The sequence below is a fragment of the Artibeus jamaicensis genome, unplaced genomic scaffold, assembly GCF_021234435.1.
Source record: "Artibeus jamaicensis isolate MK-2021 breed Jamaican fruit bat unplaced genomic scaffold, CSHL_Jam_final contig_391, whole genome shotgun sequence".
NCBI classification, from domain to species: domain Eukaryota; kingdom Metazoa; phylum Chordata; class Mammalia; order Chiroptera; family Phyllostomidae; genus Artibeus; species Artibeus jamaicensis.
Genome location: NW_026521814.1, coordinates 31,168,640 through 31,189,371, shown reverse-complemented (window position 1 = coordinate 31,189,371; position 20,732 = coordinate 31,168,640). Strand labels below are relative to the sequence as shown.

The window sequence follows — 20,732 nt, the reverse complement described above, 5'->3', positions numbered from 1 at the left end:
TGCAGCCAGTTGAGTTGGTAGAAGAAAACAAATTGTTCGTGTCTCCTCTACAGACAAGTGGATGGTAACTGCTGGACCAGTCTTGTGTTAACCAGTTGCCAATTGTCGTTTAATTTAATCTTAAATTTGTGTATGAAGTGAGGATGCACCCCGTCTCTTACTAACCAGTTGCCAACTGTTCCTTCAAGTTATTTTCATGCAAGGTTATTTCAGTTCGAGGCCTAACCATATAAACTCCTGTTGAAGGGGGCTCCAAGTGACAGCTTGAAAAGAATCCCTCACCAGGTGATGGCGATGGTCACATGAAATGATCGCACGGAGGGGACAGAGCCGACATTCGCTGACCCCGCAGCTCGTGTTAGTACTTTTCCACTAGCCATGCAGCTAGTGGAAAACCCTCACAGCTCTCGAAGGGCCGGCGCCAGTATCCCGGTCTCACAGAGGACGGTACCACCATTAGATACGCAGGCCACAGCCGTTCAGCAGCTGTTTAGGGGGGAAGCTCTTGGATGGAGTCCTTTCATACTCCAAAGCCCAGAAAAGGGTTTCTTTTAACTAGGATGGGGAAAGTTTTCGATTCTGATTGTATGGCTCAGAAATGAGGATAGAAAGGAACAGCGGAAGGCTGCCAAATGACATTAAATGAATTTTTCATGACAAAGTAATTCTCCCTGTCAGTTTTTATTTCTTTACCATACTTAATTGAAGTATCGTTATAATCTCATGTTGTGTGTGTTGTTTAGCATATCACAGAACGGAGTGAAGATGCTGAAAATGAGCAAAAAAAAGTGTGTATTATTCGTTGCCTGTGTTGTGCTTTACCCTTCGTGTTAAGGTGGAGAAGGAGGCCAGGAGGTGCCAGCTCTCCCCTGCTCTGACGCTCTTCTCACTCAGGGCTTTTTCACTGACGGAATATCTAACCACTCACTTTGGTTTTATAATGTTCTTTTTTCTTATAGCAACTGTAGCTATGTACCTGCAGGGTAGCTACTCTTAGTATAACATTCCTGTTCACAAATCTCACTGAGGCAACAGGAATACAGTAAAAAATATCTAATCATTTTATCTTTCTTTTGGGAGGAAGAAAAGTGGCTACTCAGCCCTCTCTTTCTAAGTAAATCATACAAATCATCCTAAGTCATGTTTATTGTTTTGCTTTTCCTATTAAGTTTTAAATTATCTTTAGACATCTTTGTTTTCTCTGCTCAGATTCTAAGCTTGCTTAAACTCAGAGAAAGGGCCTGAACACTGTTGCTTAATTTTTTGTCACCTTGTTTAGGAATGGGTGGCGGTGTCCTCTGTTGAGCTTGTGCTAGCGGGTAGGGGTGATGGTGAAGATGTCCTTCCTTCTGTCAGTTTCCCTTCTGAAGATGCCCATGACACCATGGGGCCATAGTTGTGCCTCTTTGTAGTGCTTCCCATTGTTTGACTTTGGACCAGATACTTCGTTCTGAGCTTTGGGGCCCTCAGTTCGAAAATGGGAACCATATTCACTAGTCACAGGTGACATCTATTCTCCAGGCTAGTAAAACGCACGCGTGAGTTTAAAATTTGTCTGAGGGACCTAAAGGAAATTTCAGTTTTAGATAAGGCAATCTGTGTAGCTCTAATAAGTACTAATACAGTGTTATAATATTCTCTTACAGTTTGGCTTAGAGGAGATCCAAATGAGCTAGTTAACGTTGGAGTAACTAATTTTGGTATATTTTGATGTCTCTAGTACCTTGTTTAAAAAAAAAAAGCTTGCAGATACAAGTGGCAAATGATGTGGCAGAGTGGCTGCAAATGAGGAAACTTGGATTTTATGCCTCTATCTACAATCTTCATATTTAAAATCTTATGACTAATGACAAAGAAGTCTGAAACTTCTGAAACATGTCTGTAGTTGGGAAGACATGTTAAGCCTTCCCATTTATTTTAATACATAATATTTTTTTCATAAAGTAACCGCGTCTGTACCCTGTCCACGTGGTGTCTGTGGCTGTGACTGAGTGTCGTGAGGAGGCCGCCTTCATTCCTGTCACACGAGTGTGCTCCGCATTCTTGCTCATTGCCTGCTCCTGTGTAGAACGGAATGAGCTTATTAGTAAAGGCAGTGCCACTTTACTAGAACCCTCGGCAAACGTGGTCCCCTTGTTTAAGCATTACAAATAACAGTACACATATCTTTTGGGTTATTCATATCAGTATTGCTTTATATGGGCATGGAAGTTCAGGATATGGTTGTATTCTGGATTGAAAGAGATCCTGTTCATTTATCAGAAAGGTGTGGGGACCCTAAAAGTCCATTTGCATGGTTGCTCTAGAATAATTGGAAAACATAAAAGAACAACACAAGCTACAAAATTATACACATATTTTAAAAAGCGATAAATGGAAATTAGATCTTTTTTGGCAGGGTAGTAGGTGGGAGAGGTTTTCATCATTATTCATCCCATTTTACAGCAACAGTATCTCATTGGATCTAACATGCTGTTGATTGTAAGATACGTCCCAATTCCCAGTGATATTAGAGTATTAGAAATGTGGGTGTAGAGCGGATGCAGTGGTGAATACAGCTTCTCTGCACCCTGGGCCTCTGGAGAACGTCATTCCTTATAGAGTAGATGTCAGCAGGTGCTGGGTCCACGTTAGCCCTTGTCAGTTTTATTTATAATGAATTAAATTTTGATTTTTAAAAAATAAATTGGCGTTAACATTAAGATGACCTTGCAGTATGTGTCCAGAAAGTTCTAGTGAGGCCCAGTAATTCACATTCAGGCTATGAGAATGTCATAGCCTAATTTAGGATTAGGGAAAGTTCATGTTTGAAACTAAAATAATAAGACATAACCTAACTTTTCACTTGAAATATTCCCAAGATGTATAATATCTCTTTTGTTTTCATAGCTCCCTCATGTTGAATTATAAAATGTATATCGCTAAAACTTTTTTTAGTGTCAACTGTGTGTAAAGACCTGCAGAAAATGAATAGGAATATTTTCTGAACCTTCTCCTCCCTTCTCCTTCTCCCACTCCCCTGTTGCTAACCCTCCATGAGATCTTCATTTCTATGTTTCCACTCCTGATCTAGCTGTCCTTTTAGATGTGGTTGTTAATAACTGTGTTTGCTGTTCTTTCACTGTTCATCTTTTTTATCTTCTTTTTCTTAAATAAGTCCCTTTAACATTTCATATAATAAGGGCTTGGTGATGACGAACTCCTTGAATTTGATCTTATCTGAGAAGCACTTTGGTAGAAAATAGATAGGGGGAGGGCAAGAATAGTATGGGAAACATAGAATCTAAAGAACTTGAGATACATGGACATGAACTAAAGGGGGGAATGGTGGGGGTACGGGGTGCAGGGTGGAGGGGAATGAAGGGGGGAATAGAACAACAGTAATGGCATAACCAATAAAATAAAAATAAAAATAAAAAGAAAATGAATAGGAATAGGAATAAAATTTGCCACAAATTCAAAGAGATCTTTTAGTGACTAATCAAAGTATCTGGGAAGCTCTCTTTATTTGTTATTCATAGTTCCTTGGCTCAGTTCAAACCTAACCTTGTTTATTTGTGTTCTGTGATCAGTAAAGATAGAAACTAATTTATAATTATCTGGGGGAAAGAATAAATCTGACTGTGTCTCTGTGTAGCCAACCCCTTTTTAAATTAGTAGGAATGTGACTCTAGTATAGGATCTGGTGACAGAGCCCATAGAAGCTCAGATAGATATTCATTCCCTTGCCACATAGATTGACAGTGGCCTTGTGCAGTGTAAATGAAGGTGCACCTGGAGCAATAACCAAGTAGTAAGACCAGGGAGTGAGGGAAATGTGGATTATCTGGGGCCAGAATAATATGGTTTGTGGCCTGGTCTTAAGGGCCAGGAAGACTTGAAGTACAGCTCCAGGCAGTGCTTGACACACTTTGCATTTTAGACTTTCTAGTCTGCAGTTGGAAACAGAACAGACACATCTGAAAGGCATTATTTGGATGACGAATGCGGGAGCTTCTGATCTTACCTTTTGCTGTGGATGTTAAATCACTTTGCAGAAGAAGGTTTAGGTCTGACTCCTGCTGCAGCTGCATAGCCTATGCCTTTCCAGAGGGTAACATTCATACAATCAACACAGAAGAAAGTGCATTTGCCATTATTCACATACCCCAGCATGGCTGTTGCATCTATTACTAGGCTGCTTTCATGTTAAATTTTTCATTATTATGACATTTCAGTTTGGCATTTTAAAATTTCTTCTCTGCCCCTTTTCATCTGTTATATTTCAGTGACTCAGATATCCCACATCAGAACTGTGTTAGACATGAGGGAGAAAAAAACTGAAATGACTCTAGTCACTGTCCCCAAAGGTGTCACAGATTAGGACAGAGAGGACAGCTCAGCCAGAGGGAACTAGTCTGGCCGGTCAGGAGACTTCTTTACTCCTCTGTCAATAGTATGCAAAGCAGAACCCTGTCTCTGCAGGAGCAGGGTCCTGCTGGTTCTCCCGTGCAGCAGGCCAGGCTCCCAAAGTTCTGTGGGACAGTCAGGTGGTACGCGCTCTGTGCGTTCCTAGGGCTGTCCTCAGATCCTTAGATTAAAAGGCTTCTCCTTATTATCTCCCCTCAGAGAACAGAATTGTCATTTAGAGATCACTAACTGGGGGAGGATAGCCATCTGCTATGTACAAAGGGCCGGCGAGGTCTCCGTGAATTGAATTAGGAGCCTCCTCCCCCACCAGTACTGCATACTGATTGGGAAAGAGGGAGACTGTGGGCTTACAGAGGGAATTGTTTCAAATGGGTGGCTGTGCAGGACTGTTTGCTTGCATTTGAACCTCCTGGTAAATAATTTGCAATTACCTTGATTTATTGTTATCCTTTTAATCTCAACTATTTTGTAGAAATGCCATTAGAAGTGCTAAGATTTTGCTCAACTGCTCCATATCTAGGGCACTTTTTTTATCTTTTTAAGGAAGGTGCAATTTCAAGGCAGGATATAAAACCTAATGTAGGTCGTTTGGATCTCTTGAATTGTTTATGTCCATTTGTTTTCAGACAGAATTTGCAGCAATAAAATTTATTTACAAAACACGCACGTGGACTACCATAGTCATTCAGGTTTAAGTTAACATCTGCCGCAAATGTTGGTCCAAACACGCCATATTGACTGCAAACATATCTCGGTAGAAAATTTAATTCAAGGTGTGTGATTATAATTTTAATTTTCCATTTGTAAATCAGGTGATGCTCCCCTCTTTCCCTTTCCCCAGAATTACAAACAAGTCAGCTAAGTGGTATAGCTGAGGGGGAAGAGGAGGATGAAGAGCAAGAAGGAGTCAAGTAACTTGAAGCACTCAAGTTTCAGCTTTGATTCATTTTTGGTTGAAACACAGTATAAGTGTTATGTTTGGTTCCTCCTGCTCTAAAATAGCACTGTTAATTTTTTCATTTGGTGAATTTTCACACAAGTGCTAATCACACGTTTCTATAAATTATATTAATTTAACTGATTTCCCTAAATGTTGTTCTGCAGTGTGTAGCACGGATGTTCTCTGATTCTTGGCTCTCTAAGCTCGTTGCAGTTGGAAACGGAGCAGACGCATCTGAAAGGCATTATCTGGATGACGGGTGCGGGAGCTCCCAGTCTCACCTTTTGCTCGGGCTCCTCAATCACAACTGTTCTTTCCCCGTGCGTCTACAGTGTGTGTCCTGCCTCCTCCACCTTTCACCTTGTCCCTGGGTTGGTGTTTTGGAGAAAGCACAGTCATCACATAAGTATACATGAAAGGCATAGTAAATGTCGACAATCCTATTTAATGTTCAGTCAGTTGGTTTACAGGAGGGTGAGTCCTTCAAATTTAAAAGACAAAGGAGATTGCTGTGGGCCTTCGTGTCTTCTCTCTTGTCCCCAAAACGGAGTACTCGTATTTATGAAGAACACCTTTTTTTGTTTACAGAGTATGATCTCATCCATTGTAAATAGCACGTATTACGCCAACGTGTCAGCAACCAAGTGCCAGGAGTTTGGGCGGTGGTATAAGAAGTACAAGAAGATTAAAGGTAAACTTTGTATTTTTAAAGCCTGTTTTTGATTTCTTAGGCCAGTGAATTGCTGATGCTCTGGAATTTATACTGAGATTAGGTATGATTTTTAAATAAAGTTTTATATAATTTTTATAAAGATGAGACTCTTAATATTTCCATCGAGATCCAAACTGGCTTCCTTAAAACTAAGATTGTATTAGAACTAAAAGTAAAATTCTTAGTGTAATATATGAAGTTTATGTTTTCACAGGATATCTTTGTGAAGGTCAAGATCTTTCAAAATATTTTGAAATGGTTTATTTCACATAGACATGTTTATTTAAAAATCTAATCAATAAATGATTTCTACTAATATATGAATGGAAGTTTAAAAGCAATCATTCTAGGTTAAATCAACACTTAAGTATAAATTACGCATCAGAAGCACTGCTGCGGTACCAGGAATCCTTTGGTCAGGAATGGAGTCCTGATGTTGTGTTTATTTGGAGACAATTCTAGAGAGTGGTTGAAGCCATGGGCCTCTGCCCTCAGGCAGACTTGTGTTCAAGCCTTGATCTTTTATTTGCTAGCTGTGTGAGCTGAAACAAGTTGTTCACTTCACCAAGACTCAGTCTCCTCATCTGAAAAGTGAAAAAATAAAAGCATCGAAGTCGCTGGCTATCTGTGAAGACTAAATAAATTAATATCAGCACAAAGCAATCTCTTAACCAGGAGCTATCATACTATAACCATAACAAATAGTAGTAGTTGTGCTAGTAGTAATGCTTTATACAGGGCCCAGCCCCAGTAACACCCCCTTTTTATTACACAATCTTTTATTACAAAATAATAAGCATATAACATAACAATATCACACTCAAACACACCATGTAACATTTTAGGTGAAACATTAAAATTAAACCTATAAATTATTGCACCCTCATTATTACCCTACCAACCACACTCAAGTAGGCATTACTTCTGCCTGACCCTATATATGGAATTATGTCTGGTCCTGAATATACAATTCCCTTATATAATAAATGTTATGCTATTTAGACCATCCATCCCTTTAAATATATTTGTGACATTTTGCTTTTGCAAATATGTCAGTGTTGGAAAAATCATGTTGCTCTCACCCCAGTTCAGATGTTGTTTTATTCAAACGTGACCAGCCCTTAAGGTGATTTGGGAAATGTGGGGTAACATAGCTTGATGTTTGAGGGTCTTCCAGTCCAAATTTTGCACGGTTGTGTCATCATCCATCATGTTTTATTATAGGTTCTCATAGCCTTGCTGTCAATTCACTGCCCCCATCTGAGGGCCAAATGACATTTATGGTGGGTAGGTAAAAGTAAAGGATGGATTTACTTGTTTGACTATGGGCAGGTTTCCTCCCGGGAGACAGAGTATGGAAGTAATGCTTGTTGGTTGTTGAGGATTTAGGAGCTTGTTTACGAGGTTACCTTTTGAGGAAATGAGCTTCACATGTGCTGGTGGCACACTTCTGATCACAAAGGAGTGAAGCATTTTATGTTAAATACACAATTTATAAGGAGAGTCATGATGTTGAACTACCCAGGAGAAATTAAATTTACTAAAAGTTGAGTTAAGATCTATTTCTTTACAACATATTCTAAAATTCTTAGGACCCTTTAGATTCCGGTCTGAGCACTTGAGACTGTTATTAGTATTAACTCTTATACAGGATACAGTGTATAGCACCTTCACATTATAAGACACAATTATGTAGTTCAGAAGGATTTCTTTTCTCTAAGTGTTATCTCCAAGTTTTTCTTTTAAAATGAGATTGTTAATGTGCTTGAACATACCCTCTTTGGCTGAAAATCAAAAGAATCGCACAGCTTCAAGGTCATTTGTTAAATCCCATTCACTTGCTGTTTAAGAGAAAGGAAGAGAGTGTCCTCTTTTAATAGTCTGGAGTATAATTCCAGATTTAGAAAGACTGGAAACCCTTCACTCTAGTGTTTTCTCAATTGCCACTACAGAATGTGTGTGCGTGTGCATGTCCACACACATATTAACACTTACAGTTTCCACTTTTCTCCTTTCTTTCTTAGAAATCCAATTCTTCAAGTTGTTTTTCCTCCTCAGGATAGTAAATGCACAGTTAAATCTTCAAGTGCCGTAAAAGCAGACTGAGACCTTGATTTCATCAGGAGGTCAAGGATCCACACACCTGAAGAGGCTGCTAGACACTGTGTACACATGCTATTCAAAGAGATGAAGCTAGTCATTCCTGTTGAAAAGTGTGTGTGTGCATGTGTGTGTGTCAGTGGGAAGAGAAAAGGGAAGGTTAAGGTATGTGTGAAGTAAACACAAGCTGCCGTAAAACAGTTCAAGTGGTGTTGATTCATCAGCCAAGGGAGTGGGAGGAAAAACAAAGAATTCATGACAGGTATAATGGTGCACAGAAAATAAACACCCAGAGAAGAGTGTTTTATTAACTTTCGACCCCTAGAGGAAAGGAAGTGTTGGACCTACACAGGCACGTTTCATTTGATAGAAGCTTTATGCTATGAATAGATGTTGCTGTGGGAGTTTCTATCTAGTAGAATTCATTTCTCATGAGAAAGAAATGATTCTGTTTGTAAGATTTGTTTGTGTCCATACATTTTCAAACCGAAAAAGAAAAGGGGTGAAATTAGCAGTAGCAAAACCAGCAAAACCTTAGGGCTTTTTCCTGAGAGCTCAGGAGCCAGAGGTCCTTGTCCCTCCTCCGGGTTTTCCTCCCTCGACCCCTCCCACCTCCCTTTCAGCCCAAAGTTACCTGTTTACATGTACCATGGCTGACAGTCAGTAGGGAAGAAAATCTCTGACTAACTTACTGATGTTCCAAACTAAATGCAGGCTACATTGTTAAATATGTTTCCTATTATCTGCTAATGTCTGTTTTAATAAAACAGTGGGAACTAAATGGTTGCTTCTTAATCAAAACCATGATTTCCTCAACATAAGCTATGTGATTCTGTTACAAATTGCCACATATAGATCTCCTAGGTCCAATTTTTTCTCTTCTCATAGAAATAAATAAACAGTAAAATAATTATATACTTTGAAAGATCAAAGTAAATATGACTAAAACCTGGCAAAAATAAAAGTCTACTGGAAGGATTAAAAAAAAAGATCATATTGCAAATTCTATAGTTAATGCTTAAATAAATATGAGAAAAATGAACAATCAATAATTTGATATCATTAAAAACAGATGTAAAACTATATACAAATGGAATTGTCTAAATTTTGAAGTAAACATTTTAATGTGCATTTTTTGAATTTGTTGTTCTTAAAGCTAAACTATTTACACTTTTCTTTTAAAAGTCCTAGGTTGGTTTGGCTTAGCATGTTAACTTTATTTTCCCCAGATCACAGCAAAGCACACTGTTTATCTTTTTTCTTTAATTTCAAAGACAATCACAGTTGACGCAGACATATTTGAGTTAACATTAGTGTTAATTCAGGGTAGATGGGGAGACAGCATTTGTGTACTCTGTTTTTGAGGTCCAGAACCATGAACCTGCATCCCATGAGTTTTCGATATTGAAGCAAATGAAGTGAGTGGATGAAGTAGTGGGTTGCTTCAGACAGCATGGTTTTTTATCTCTGTTTATCTCATACCGTAATTTCTTCTGGCCTACATTTTGTGATGTAGACCTCATAAACTCCAAAGTATAAGAAAAAAATGTACATTTTATGTAAAAGCAAAAAAAAAAAAACCAAACAAACCCCAACCCAACAATATTAATAGCTGTTTAATGTGTAGCAGTTTTAGTCTTGGATACAAAAATAATCCACAAGGACCTAAAAATGTTTGTGCCATTACAACACTATTTTTAAGAATTCTTGGAATTACGTAGGATTTACTTTGTCCATTTTTCTTTCATAAGTTCTGTACATTTTGATATAGCACTTATTTTTTAACATAATTCTTCTTTTGCATTAATTACTTTTAGACAGCTTTCCCCACCATTTTTATGAAAGTAAGGGGAGTTATGTATGTCATACTAACAGGACTTATACTCTTATGGCAACTACTTTTGCAGGGGACTTTGTAAGAAAACAATAGTTCCTTAACAAAAAGGGCTCACATATTTTAAATATTTCTTAATTAAAAATTAATAAGTTAAAAGGAAATAATTTTATATCTAAAGTGTTTTTCATCTGGCAAAATGAACTGCTGTCTTGGTCAGGTCAATCACAAGTACTTAATATGTCCCAAGAATTAAGGGGTCGTTGAAGGTTCACATAAATACTAGTGGATATTATGAAATTATTTGTTTCATAAAATAATAACCACTAGAAAGAATGGGCCTAACTAAACCCCATAGTTTTGGCCCCAAAGCAAAATTATTCCCATCACTTTCTTTTTCTCAATCATTACTCAAGAACCCCCTGATTGCTAGTTGTCTTAATTTTATTTGTTTATTTGAGCTTATTTTGTACAATATTAAAAAGCTGGGAGAAATGAGGATTTTTAAAATCAGTGTTACTTCCCCAAGCCTGGTTTATTCTAGTAATCAGTATTTTATCTGACCCTGTCTGATCTAGTCTTGCAAGATCAAACGTCCAGGCCAGCAAGCAGACAGTAAACAAAGCCCATGAAGGGTTTCAGTAAACACAAAGATTAGATGTTGAATGAAAATTAAACTCCTTGAACTAGTCCTCTGTACTAAAGTGGTTAAGTGGGTTGTGATTAAAAGAAATAAGTAATTATGATCATTATAGCTGAAATGATATAATGTTACCACATTTAAAGCACCTCTTGTACCCCAAAATGATTGTGTCATTTACAAAGTGGTGCCTCGGAGTTGAATAGAGAAATCAGTGTCCTCTGACCTGGTTCCATAAGGCAGCCCTTGCTTTGCCATGGTGGTATCGGTGGTCAGGACAATGCCTTTAATCAACTGCCGGTACTTCTGCCTCTGCCGTTGTTTAGCTCTGATGAGGTAAAAGTAACTTACTTTTGTCTACCTAATTCTTCTGAGTTATGAAAGAAATTTGCTTTCAGCTTTGGATCTAGGTCAAGGTGTTTGGCAAGGAAGTTTGTCCCCTCTTTATATTGTACCTTGCTTAAAGGAACGCCATCATCAAATCCTTGAATTTTATATAATTATTGGATTCCTGGAAATACAAACATCACTTTCACAACCAACTGCTTTTTATCTTCCTGGTTTTCCAATATTTGGAAGAACCTTGTGCACATTCACTGTGACAGTTTCTGATGAACACTGGTGCTCATTCATCCATCGCCTTACCCTGCCTGGCCTTACGATCAGAAGCTAACCAGTAGTGTCAGCAAGTGGAAGAATGGTGCATGGAGAACTCCTTGAACCTTAAGCTCAGATGTGGGCTAATTCCTTGCTTGGATATTTTAAAAAATTTGACTTTATGGTTTTAAACATTTTATTTATTTATTTTTAGAGAGAGTGGAAGGGAGAGAGAAAGGGAGGGAACCATCAATGTGTGAGAGAAACATCCCTCCGTTGCCTCTCGTATGCAGCCTAACCTGAGGACTGAACACACAACCCAGGCATGCGCCCTGACCGGGAATTGAACTGGCAGCCTTTCATTTTGCAGGATGGCACCCAACCAACTGAGCCACAGTGGTTACAGCCCTATTTGTATCTTAAGAAGCTAATTCCAGCTGTACTGGTAGCTGCTTCTCTAGTGTGAAAATGTTCATTCATAAGTGTTTAAAGAAGTAAAAACAGTTGTTAACAATGTAGTTTGTAGATGAAAAGAAACAAACTTGCTATGTGCTCCTATTTATACATGTCAAATATATATATACATATGTTAAATGCATGTATATGTATAAATACATGTTTAAAAAGGATAGAAAGGATCTGCTTTTCTAACTTTCTCCTTTCCTCCCCCATCTGTCCATCCATCCATCCATCTATCCATCCATCCATCTATCCAATATACTTCTTATTTGAAAGAAGTATAAGACATAGGTCTTGATTTCAAAAAGTCTATAGTCTATATAAAATAATTTATAACTTAACACACATTTTGCCATTTAAAAATAAATTCGAGCAGCTGCTTTATATACCTGGCAGTAAATTTTCCTTGCAAGAAAATTAGTCACAATTAAATAACTAATTTTAATTAAACAAATGTTTAGCGAGTGCCTCTACTACAGGCTACATGCAGTGTTAGAAGCAGTGAGATATGTCAGTAACACATAAGATGTGGTTCCTGACTCTAGTTGTGTTGCCCTCAGCCTAGCAGGGGATACAGCCTTGTAAGTATGTCTGGCAAGTAGATGGTATTGGTATAAGTTGGTGGAATGGCAGCACAGAGAAAGGTCCACACATTCTACTCACTGAGTGTCAAGTTTGGAGGCAAGGCAGCAGTTTGAGAAGAAATAACACACGGGGAGGCAGGTGGGTGGGAGAAGGGGCAGTATGTACGCACTGGAGGAAGTAGACAAAATAAAACTCACTCCAGTAATATGCAGAAGTAAAAACACTGAGAGAGACGAGACTTGGCTTTCAGTGGAAGTAGTGAGAAAGAGTGAAGTGACCAATCAATATGTATGTGGGAAAGAGAAAGAGAAATCAGAGTAGAATCCAGGCTTTTTGAGCTTAAGTGACTCTTGGTTTTGACAGAAATAGGACAATGCATATTTAGAGCAAGTTGCTGATAACTTCAGTGAGAGTTGGTAAAGTTCATGGGAATATCCCTCAGGCTGTTCAAGAGAGGGAGCCAGCTGGCCAAAAGATGGGACTAGAGAATAGACTTTGGATCCAGTTATTTGAATATGATGGTTAAAATGATACCAAAGGAGCCTTTTGAAAGGAGAGAGTGAGACGAGGAGGGAATTGGAAGCTTTGAGAGGAAAAGGAGCATGGTTTAGAAGACGTGATTAGGAAGGAAGTGGAGCTTCCGGAAATGGAAGCCAGGAGAAAATGGGTTGCCAGTGGAGAAAGGTTGGTGGTGCCAGGAAGAGGACAAGGAGAAGAGGTAATTGGGAGTTCTTGGTTTTAGCAAAAAGGAGACCATAATGATTCGGAGGGAGCTATTTGCCTGTAGTGTGAGAACAAAGGTAACATGTGTATCCAAGAAGGGAAGAAGGCAAAGAAATGATAGCAGAGATTGGCTTAGGAAATGATGCAAAGCAGCTAGCTGCAGCACGGGGGTCAAGTAGAGCACACACTTTCCCCCTCCCCCTTTTTACCCCAGTACTCAGGAGAGGGAGGATGGATTCAGTGGGAGCTAAGGTCTCTGATGATGAAGAGGGATGATTAGTTAGAGTTGATGATCTAGGAGGGGATGGGGTCTGAGGCACAAATGACACTTTGCCTTTGAAAGTAAAAGAACCTGGAGGAAAGGAGATGGATGGGTAAGGAGACAGATTTTGAAGATGGAGTGAGGGGTAAAGAAAGAGGTAGCTTGTGCCATATGGTGGGGTTTGGTGTGTAGGTGATATGATTATCTAACAGGGAAAGAGAGAATGGCTGGGATTGGGCCTTGGTGGAGGAGAACACCTGAAGTAGTTCTGGATCTACATTTGGGAAACAGTGAGAGAGGAGCAGGGTGTTGAACTGAAGTGACGTAGTTAAGGATTTATAGTGGCACAAGTCTCTTATTCTTAGCATTTATTCACAGTGTGCTTTAGATTTCTCATAGTTTCATAATTCCATCTGTCCTGCTCAGAAGCAAGATTAAAAACTCAAAAACAAAGATAGATCTGGGGGTGACTGACAAAGAATCTACAGAATTGTGAAATGAGAGTTTTTTGTCCGTAGACTAGGAAATGTCTAGGTTATTTAAAATCTGGTATAATTGTAGTGATGTCCTCTAATTTGGGGTGAATCAAATGGTTAAAATCAAAGAATTCTCTTGGTTTCCTGATTAATCATTTAATTTGCTTAATTAAGTAAAAATTTTTATTTGTTTTTCTTCAGATGATTGATTTACTAAGCTAAAAGCTGAAAAGCACTGAAATTTGCAAGGTGCTTGAAGCTCTTAAATAGAAGTGCTGTGCAAGATGCTAGGACTAACATGACAACTGCCTATGATAGTTTAGCTAGCTGTTTGCCTGACTGAGGATAGGCCTTCATTTAATTTTTGCAAGAATGTGAGATTATCTGAGTTTGGAGTCTTGAACTCCCCAGGGAATAGACCTGAATCATCTGGAATACCAGGCATGTGAGTTCTAACATTGGGCCTTTCAGGCTCAAGCTTTCTAAGTTCTGTGTTCCATAGTACTTTTGATTCCAGAGTAAGCCCCTAACCAACTGAGTGTCTCCATGGAGGAACATCTGGTGACTCATTCATTATGTGATTTCTTTAGCATTGTGTGAGTTTAGGACCTTGAACACTGTAGGTACTTAGTAAATAATAGAATTAAATTACATAGGTGAACTTATTTGCACATATATGAACTTAGAACAGTTTTATTTTTGCACATATTGTAACTAGTCTTATTTACTGTCTGATTTCTTAATTGAGAGAAAAAAAAGAAAATACTAGGTTGTTTAAATCATTTTACGAATGTCCTTAGCAAATTAGTAATTGTTCAGAATCACTCTCTTTTTCTACTAATTAGTTATTGAGCTGAAGATTTAGCAATAGTTAGTTCCACTGAAAGACACAGTAACACCTTTATTGAGTAAAAATTAGGGTCAATTTATATCTAAGAAAAATACCCCTTTGAGGTTTTTTCCGCTAGTTTATTATTTTCCTTAAGAAATGATCTGAGAAATTTAAGTTCTATAAAATTACAGAAAAAAGAATGAATCATGGGTTGATTGTTTCCTTGATTAGTTTTTCTTCAATAGGCTGAACCAGAGAATTGATACACACATAGAATGCCAAATGTCAAAAAGTAGAACACTCCTGAACAATAATGCTGAGTTTCTAAAGTGTTTTCTCTATCATGTGTGAATTCACCTTTGAAATGATAGTTTCAGAATAAAATAGATATTATTAGATATAAGTACCTTTAACTTATACAGAAAGTTATGGGAATACTTGAAATGATCAGTGATTATTCATACTATGATAAAGCTTTGTACGAAACCAAAAGGGACAATAGTGTTCTGATGCAGGACTGGTAATGGTGGACAATGCTCACTTTTTCCATGGAACATAATGGGGTTCTATGAGCTTTTATTGCCCCAGAACAGAGATGTCCAGATTCAAGTTGCTTTATGGTAGACATATATGTTTTTGTGGATCTTAATATGATGGAAAAAGGAAGTTGATAATAAGGGGAAAATACACCTAAGACCAGTCATTCAGTATTATCACAATGCTGGCTGGTACTTTTCACTTATGGGGCTGGAAGCGTTTTCCTTCCAAACCTTGTTTTATTAGGAGTTAACAAGTTGGCTCTGAATATCTTGCTTGAGGCAGAGACTTTGCAAGCAAGTTCTCAACCTAGAGACAGATTCTCTTTAACAAATGTAGAGGAAAAAATCTTTAGGTTTGTAGTCCTAAAAGGCTTAGCTTTTTTTCTTTTTTCTTTTGCCCTTCAGCCCTTTCAGAAGCCTAATATTTTCTTTAATTATATTTAGTGAACTCTTCTGGCAATAGTTCCCCCCCAGTGGTGTAGGATTTATATCTGTTATATATGGAATATTAGCTTTAGCTCTTAAAATCACATCTGTCTCTTCATGTTAACAGAAAATGGTTTTTATATAACAAATTGACTATACCCACACTTATGGAAGTGGAGAGAGTAAATCAGGAGCATTTTCTGTGATTGGGCATATTCAGTATTGGCAGGTGGGATGCTATTCCAGGTTTTCAGGGGAATTAGTATTATATTTACATTTTAAAGAGAGTCTAACTCTGAAGTACTTTGGGTGAATAGTAGGTTGTTTAGCATTAATGTTATAGTCCAGTTCAGAGAAAGGAGGCAACAAAATGTTAGGTAGAACCACAGGAAATCACCATTTTTGCAGGTCAGAATTGTTGCACATCACCAATTTCATGCACCGCGATCATATGTGAATTCATTGTGATTGCCCTAGATTCTCAGGTTATTACCATTTTATGTGAGTGTAAATGCACATTTTATTTCTTATTGGTTACCTGGTTCAAAGAAGCACTTCATATTTACAGAATTTATAAAGAATACTTACTGAAGTTCTATGTTGTGTGATTTATATCTTTCATTGGTGAGGTGGGAATCCATGTTGATGACATTCATTTTGGGACACAGCTTTTTTGGCTACAAGAAAAGCAGAAGAAAGGGAAATTCCTGAAAGACATGTGATGAATGTGAATTTGTATTAGATGACTGGAATGAATTGATAATATACAACAAGATAGGAATAAAAAAGAGCTATGTTTCATTATCAGATAGAAAAGCAATTTAAATCATAGGTAGATGTTACATCTACATATTCTAAACAGTTAAATTGTTTGAAACAAATCTAGGTGAGTTTTTTCTTAAAGCTAATATTATTCAATACTGTATTTCTAGGGGCTGACATCATTCCTTGCACATATTAGTTAGTTAATAAATATTTATCATCTAAATTAAAACAACAAACAAGTATACATGACCTTATTTTATTGATTAGCTAATTTAATTTTTGAGGAATCAGTGATTTCATCACTTTTTTGACCAGCTTTTTCAGTCTGTCACCTCAGGAAGGTCTGCACGGTGTTAGTGGAGGCATGAGGCTGAGTAGAATGCAGGATTTATCTTTGGGAAGCTGATTAGCCCTGACTCAAACTCTAAAATTAATAATAATCACATGCTCAAGGCTTTAAGGTGCTGAAGACATAATGTGGCTTGCATTCTCATTCTTCCTTTAATAGGTTTGTAACATTACTTTTTCTGAACTACTTCTGCAGTAAAGTGGGCATTATAATATCTGTCATGCAGTTGTTGTGAACATTAACTGACAATAATGTACAAAGGATTCAGCTCAGTGCCTCAGCTACTATATATGTGATAGGGCCTGATGCTACCTGCCAACATGCTGTAAAAGAGGTGCATTAGCATGATGTGAAAATTTGAGCACTTATAATAAAAACATTTTTCTCTAAAGGAAACCATTAAAAAGTACTTGTGAAACATTTAGGCCCTAAGAACCTCACTTAGAGTTATGCAGAGAAAGAAAAATAGAAAGTAGTTTTCATAGTCTGTGTGGTTTGTTTATTATGCTTATGAGGCTAGAGTCAGCCCTGATCTTTTAAAATATCCCTAAATATTTATCTATGTTTGGATAGCTATTTGACCTTGAACAACTTATCTAACTTCACTGGTATTAGACATAATCACTGTGTTTAAAATTGAACACCACGGTTTTGGGGCTGTGGGTGGAGAAGTAGAGAACTTGGGCTGAAGGTTTGGAAATCCAAGGCAATGGTATGTTCATATATCTTTTCTCTATGCTCAAAGGTTTGAGTACCCATTTGAAATTGTCAATTGCATTGGCATTTTTTTCTACCAAGAATACCAAGGCAAGCCTATGTGTTACCTTTGTAGAATCACTTGCAGAGAACTTTCTGAGGCTGAGAGTCACAGAGGAATTCACCATCCTTTCAAAAAAAAAGTTTTGGCTGATATTCTTCCATCCAAGGTTTTGGGAGATGTCTTGTGGGGAGTACTAGAGTTTTATAGCACTCATTCATGCTAATATGTTTGCATTTAGTTTCTTAATGGTTTAAGGAAAAATCCACAGACCACAAATTCTAGAAATTTCTCAGTGTAAAACCTTTTACCCAGTTCAGTATTTTTCACTCATTGTAACCATGGGCAAACCCCAGGGGTTATTTCACAAAAGCAACTGTGTTAAGGTTTGCATTGAAACACTAAGTTCTTAGTTCTGGAAAAATTATCAGTCTTTTACAGTATTAATAGACGAGAAACGTGCAAGATCAATTCTCCAGCTACCATGGTTGTCACTATAAATACTAATGTTCTTGTTGCTGAGTGGAGTTTCACTAACAGAGATGTCTTAGGAGAGCTGGAACTTTTAGCCAGAGAGTCAAACAGCAGAAGTAATTATTCCGAGAAAGACAATTGTTTTGAAAATCCTAGCAGCAATACATTTTAAGATGCTATTAAGTATCGTAAGTAACCTGGAAGGTTGATTTAAAACCAGTTTATAGGTAATTCTCCTCATTTTACATCTCAAAATCACCCAGCTAGTTACAACTCAGGCCTTAAAAATCCCAGTGTTCTTCTTTCCACCTATCCTATGACACCTAGCTCTGATTGGCAGGCACCTGTTCCAATCAGATGCTTCTGTTTTTGCTGCTCACAAGTACTCAGCTGTACCCTTTGGGGCACTTAGTCTTGAGTATGGAAATATTACTGTGTTTACTTTATGTAACATCTTTACAGACATGATATAAATAATGACATTTAACTGAGAGAAGCACTAAAGTGAAGAGGAAAAAAATAGTGTTTTTTGTTTGTTTTGTTTTTGCTTTTTTAAGTTAGGACATTTTGGTCCCTTCTTATTCTCTGGAAAATAAAAACAAGCCAGTAAGTATTTGCTTTTTATTTTTTAATTATTTTTAAGAGATTTTATTTATTTATTTTTAGAGAGAGGGGAGGGGAAGGAGAAAGAGAGGGAGAGAAACATCAATGTGTGGTTGCCTCTCCTGTGGCTCCCCCCACTGTGGGACCTGGCCCTGAAGCCCAGGCATGTGCCCCGACTGGAAATTGAACCAGCGACCCTTTGGTTCTCAGACCAGCGCTCATGCCACTGAGCCACACCAGCCAGGGCAGCATTTGCTTTTTAAAAATACTGTACAGGAAACTTTCGTTTCTTCTTTGGTCGATATGAATGTAATATGTATACAAGTGTACCTCACAGATGCTGCAGGTTTGGTTCCACACCACTACGATAAAGCAAGTATCACAAACAAGCGAGTCACCTAAATTTTTTGGTTATCCAATGCATATAAAAGTTATGTTTACACTATACTGTAGTTCATCAAGTGTGCAATAATATTATGTCTCAAAAAGCAATATATGTATCTTTAAAAAATAATTTTATTTCTAAAAATTGTTACCCATCATCTGAGCCTTCACCAAGTTGTGATCTTTTTTTGCTGGTGGAGGGTCTTGCCTTAATGTTGATGACTTCTGATTGATCCCAGATCAATACAATAATAGAATAATGAAAATAGAATATAGTGATGAAAATATAATAGAACATTGAAAATATGGTAATAATGAAAAAGCTTGAAATATTGTGAGAATGACCAAAATGTGATATGACGTGAGAAATGCTGTGGGAAAAATGTCACTGAGAGACTTGCTTATCACAGGGTTGCCACAAACCTTTAGTTTGTAGAAAATGCAATATGGTGAAGTGCAATAAAATGAGGTATGCCTGTACATTTAAAGGGTATTTTATTTCTTGAATTTTTCCCATTTTGTATTCATAGTAATTTTTGAAACTTAAAGCTGTTATTTGTATCGCATTCCTGTAAATTTAATTGCAAGAGTTATGAGATTATGTCATTTTATTTTCCATCTCTTCTTCTGCCTCCTAATTCATAGGTCAGGATATAAACTATTAAGCCTCATTTGGAGAAATGGAATAGCAACATCTTACTGCATGTGCCAAGAAGCATGTAATTCTATACTGATAATGAATTCCTTTAAATTGTAGGGATTTGTTTTTAAGCTTGATATGATGTAATATGGCATAGTTACTTGAAACAAAAGAAAAGATTGCAGTTCTTTGGATGACCTTTAGGAAATAGCAGGCATTGGCCAGAATGTCCTAATCAGGAAATTTTGAAATGAGAAGTCTTCTCTGTTAATCATAATTATACAGATATTTTCCTGATATTTACAAAAGCACTTTCTTTAGCAAAGATCTTTCATATAGAGACTGATCATATAAAGTTTACTCTTACAATTTTAAGATAATAATAAGCATCCAGTGTAATCTCAAAAGACAGTAAGTAAAAGCAAAGGCAATACAGACATTGATTCTCAAACTTTAATTGTTGGAATCTTAGCATACATAAGAGCTGTAAGAGATCCTGATTCAGGGCCCATGAGTTCATATTTCTGACAGGCTTCCAGGTGACATGGAAATTAATGGTTAAAGGACAATATTTTGACTATCTCTGAAACAGCAGGGACCTGAAATGTACGGTTTGCATTCATTCATCTCAACCTACACATGCACCGGGACAAGTCTGACAGTAATGGTGAACAGTGCACAGTGCCAGGGATTGTTCTAAGTGTCACCCAATATTAACTCACTTAGTCTGCACAATAAGCCTTCAGGGGAGACACAGTTATTAACTCACAAAAAGTGTGTGAGGAAATGAAGGCACAGGGAAACTAAGTAACCTGCCCAAGGTCACACATCCACCAAGTGTTAGAATTGAGATTTAAATCCTAGCAGTCTAGTTTAGGAGTCTCTGCTTATAATCACAATATTATACGTCTTTCCCAACAGATGAAAAGATATTCACCCAAAATTTCGATTAAAAATTTTACTAAAAAAGTGTCAGGTAGGAGTATAAGACAAGATTTGTGTGTATGTGTATATATAGTATTGAAAATGTTCTTGCAACCACCTAAAATATATATATATATCAAGGATTTGCAATAATTAAAAAAGTACTTGGCTTCCTGGATGTACTATAAAATTAAAATAAAATGAGATTTTTGAATCAAATATCTTCTAATTATAATGCAGATAAATCTCTTTGGAAGAGTGCAACCTTCTGGGGTGTGAACAAGCTACCATAGCCAGCAAC

General features: G+C 37.4%; 1 protein-coding gene across 1 annotated transcript in view; it reads left to right on the top strand.

Moving 5' to 3' along the window:
- The window catches only part of SATB2 (SATB homeobox 2), a 175,445-nt gene that overhangs the window by 76,461 nt on the left and 78,252 nt on the right, over positions 1-20,732 (top strand). Inside the window, exon 6 of the mRNA XM_037167591.2 lies at positions 5,939-6,041. Coding sequence (XP_037023486.1) covers positions 5,939-6,041 — 103 coding nt within the window. The remainder of the gene's footprint in view (positions 1-5,938; positions 6,042-20,732) is intronic.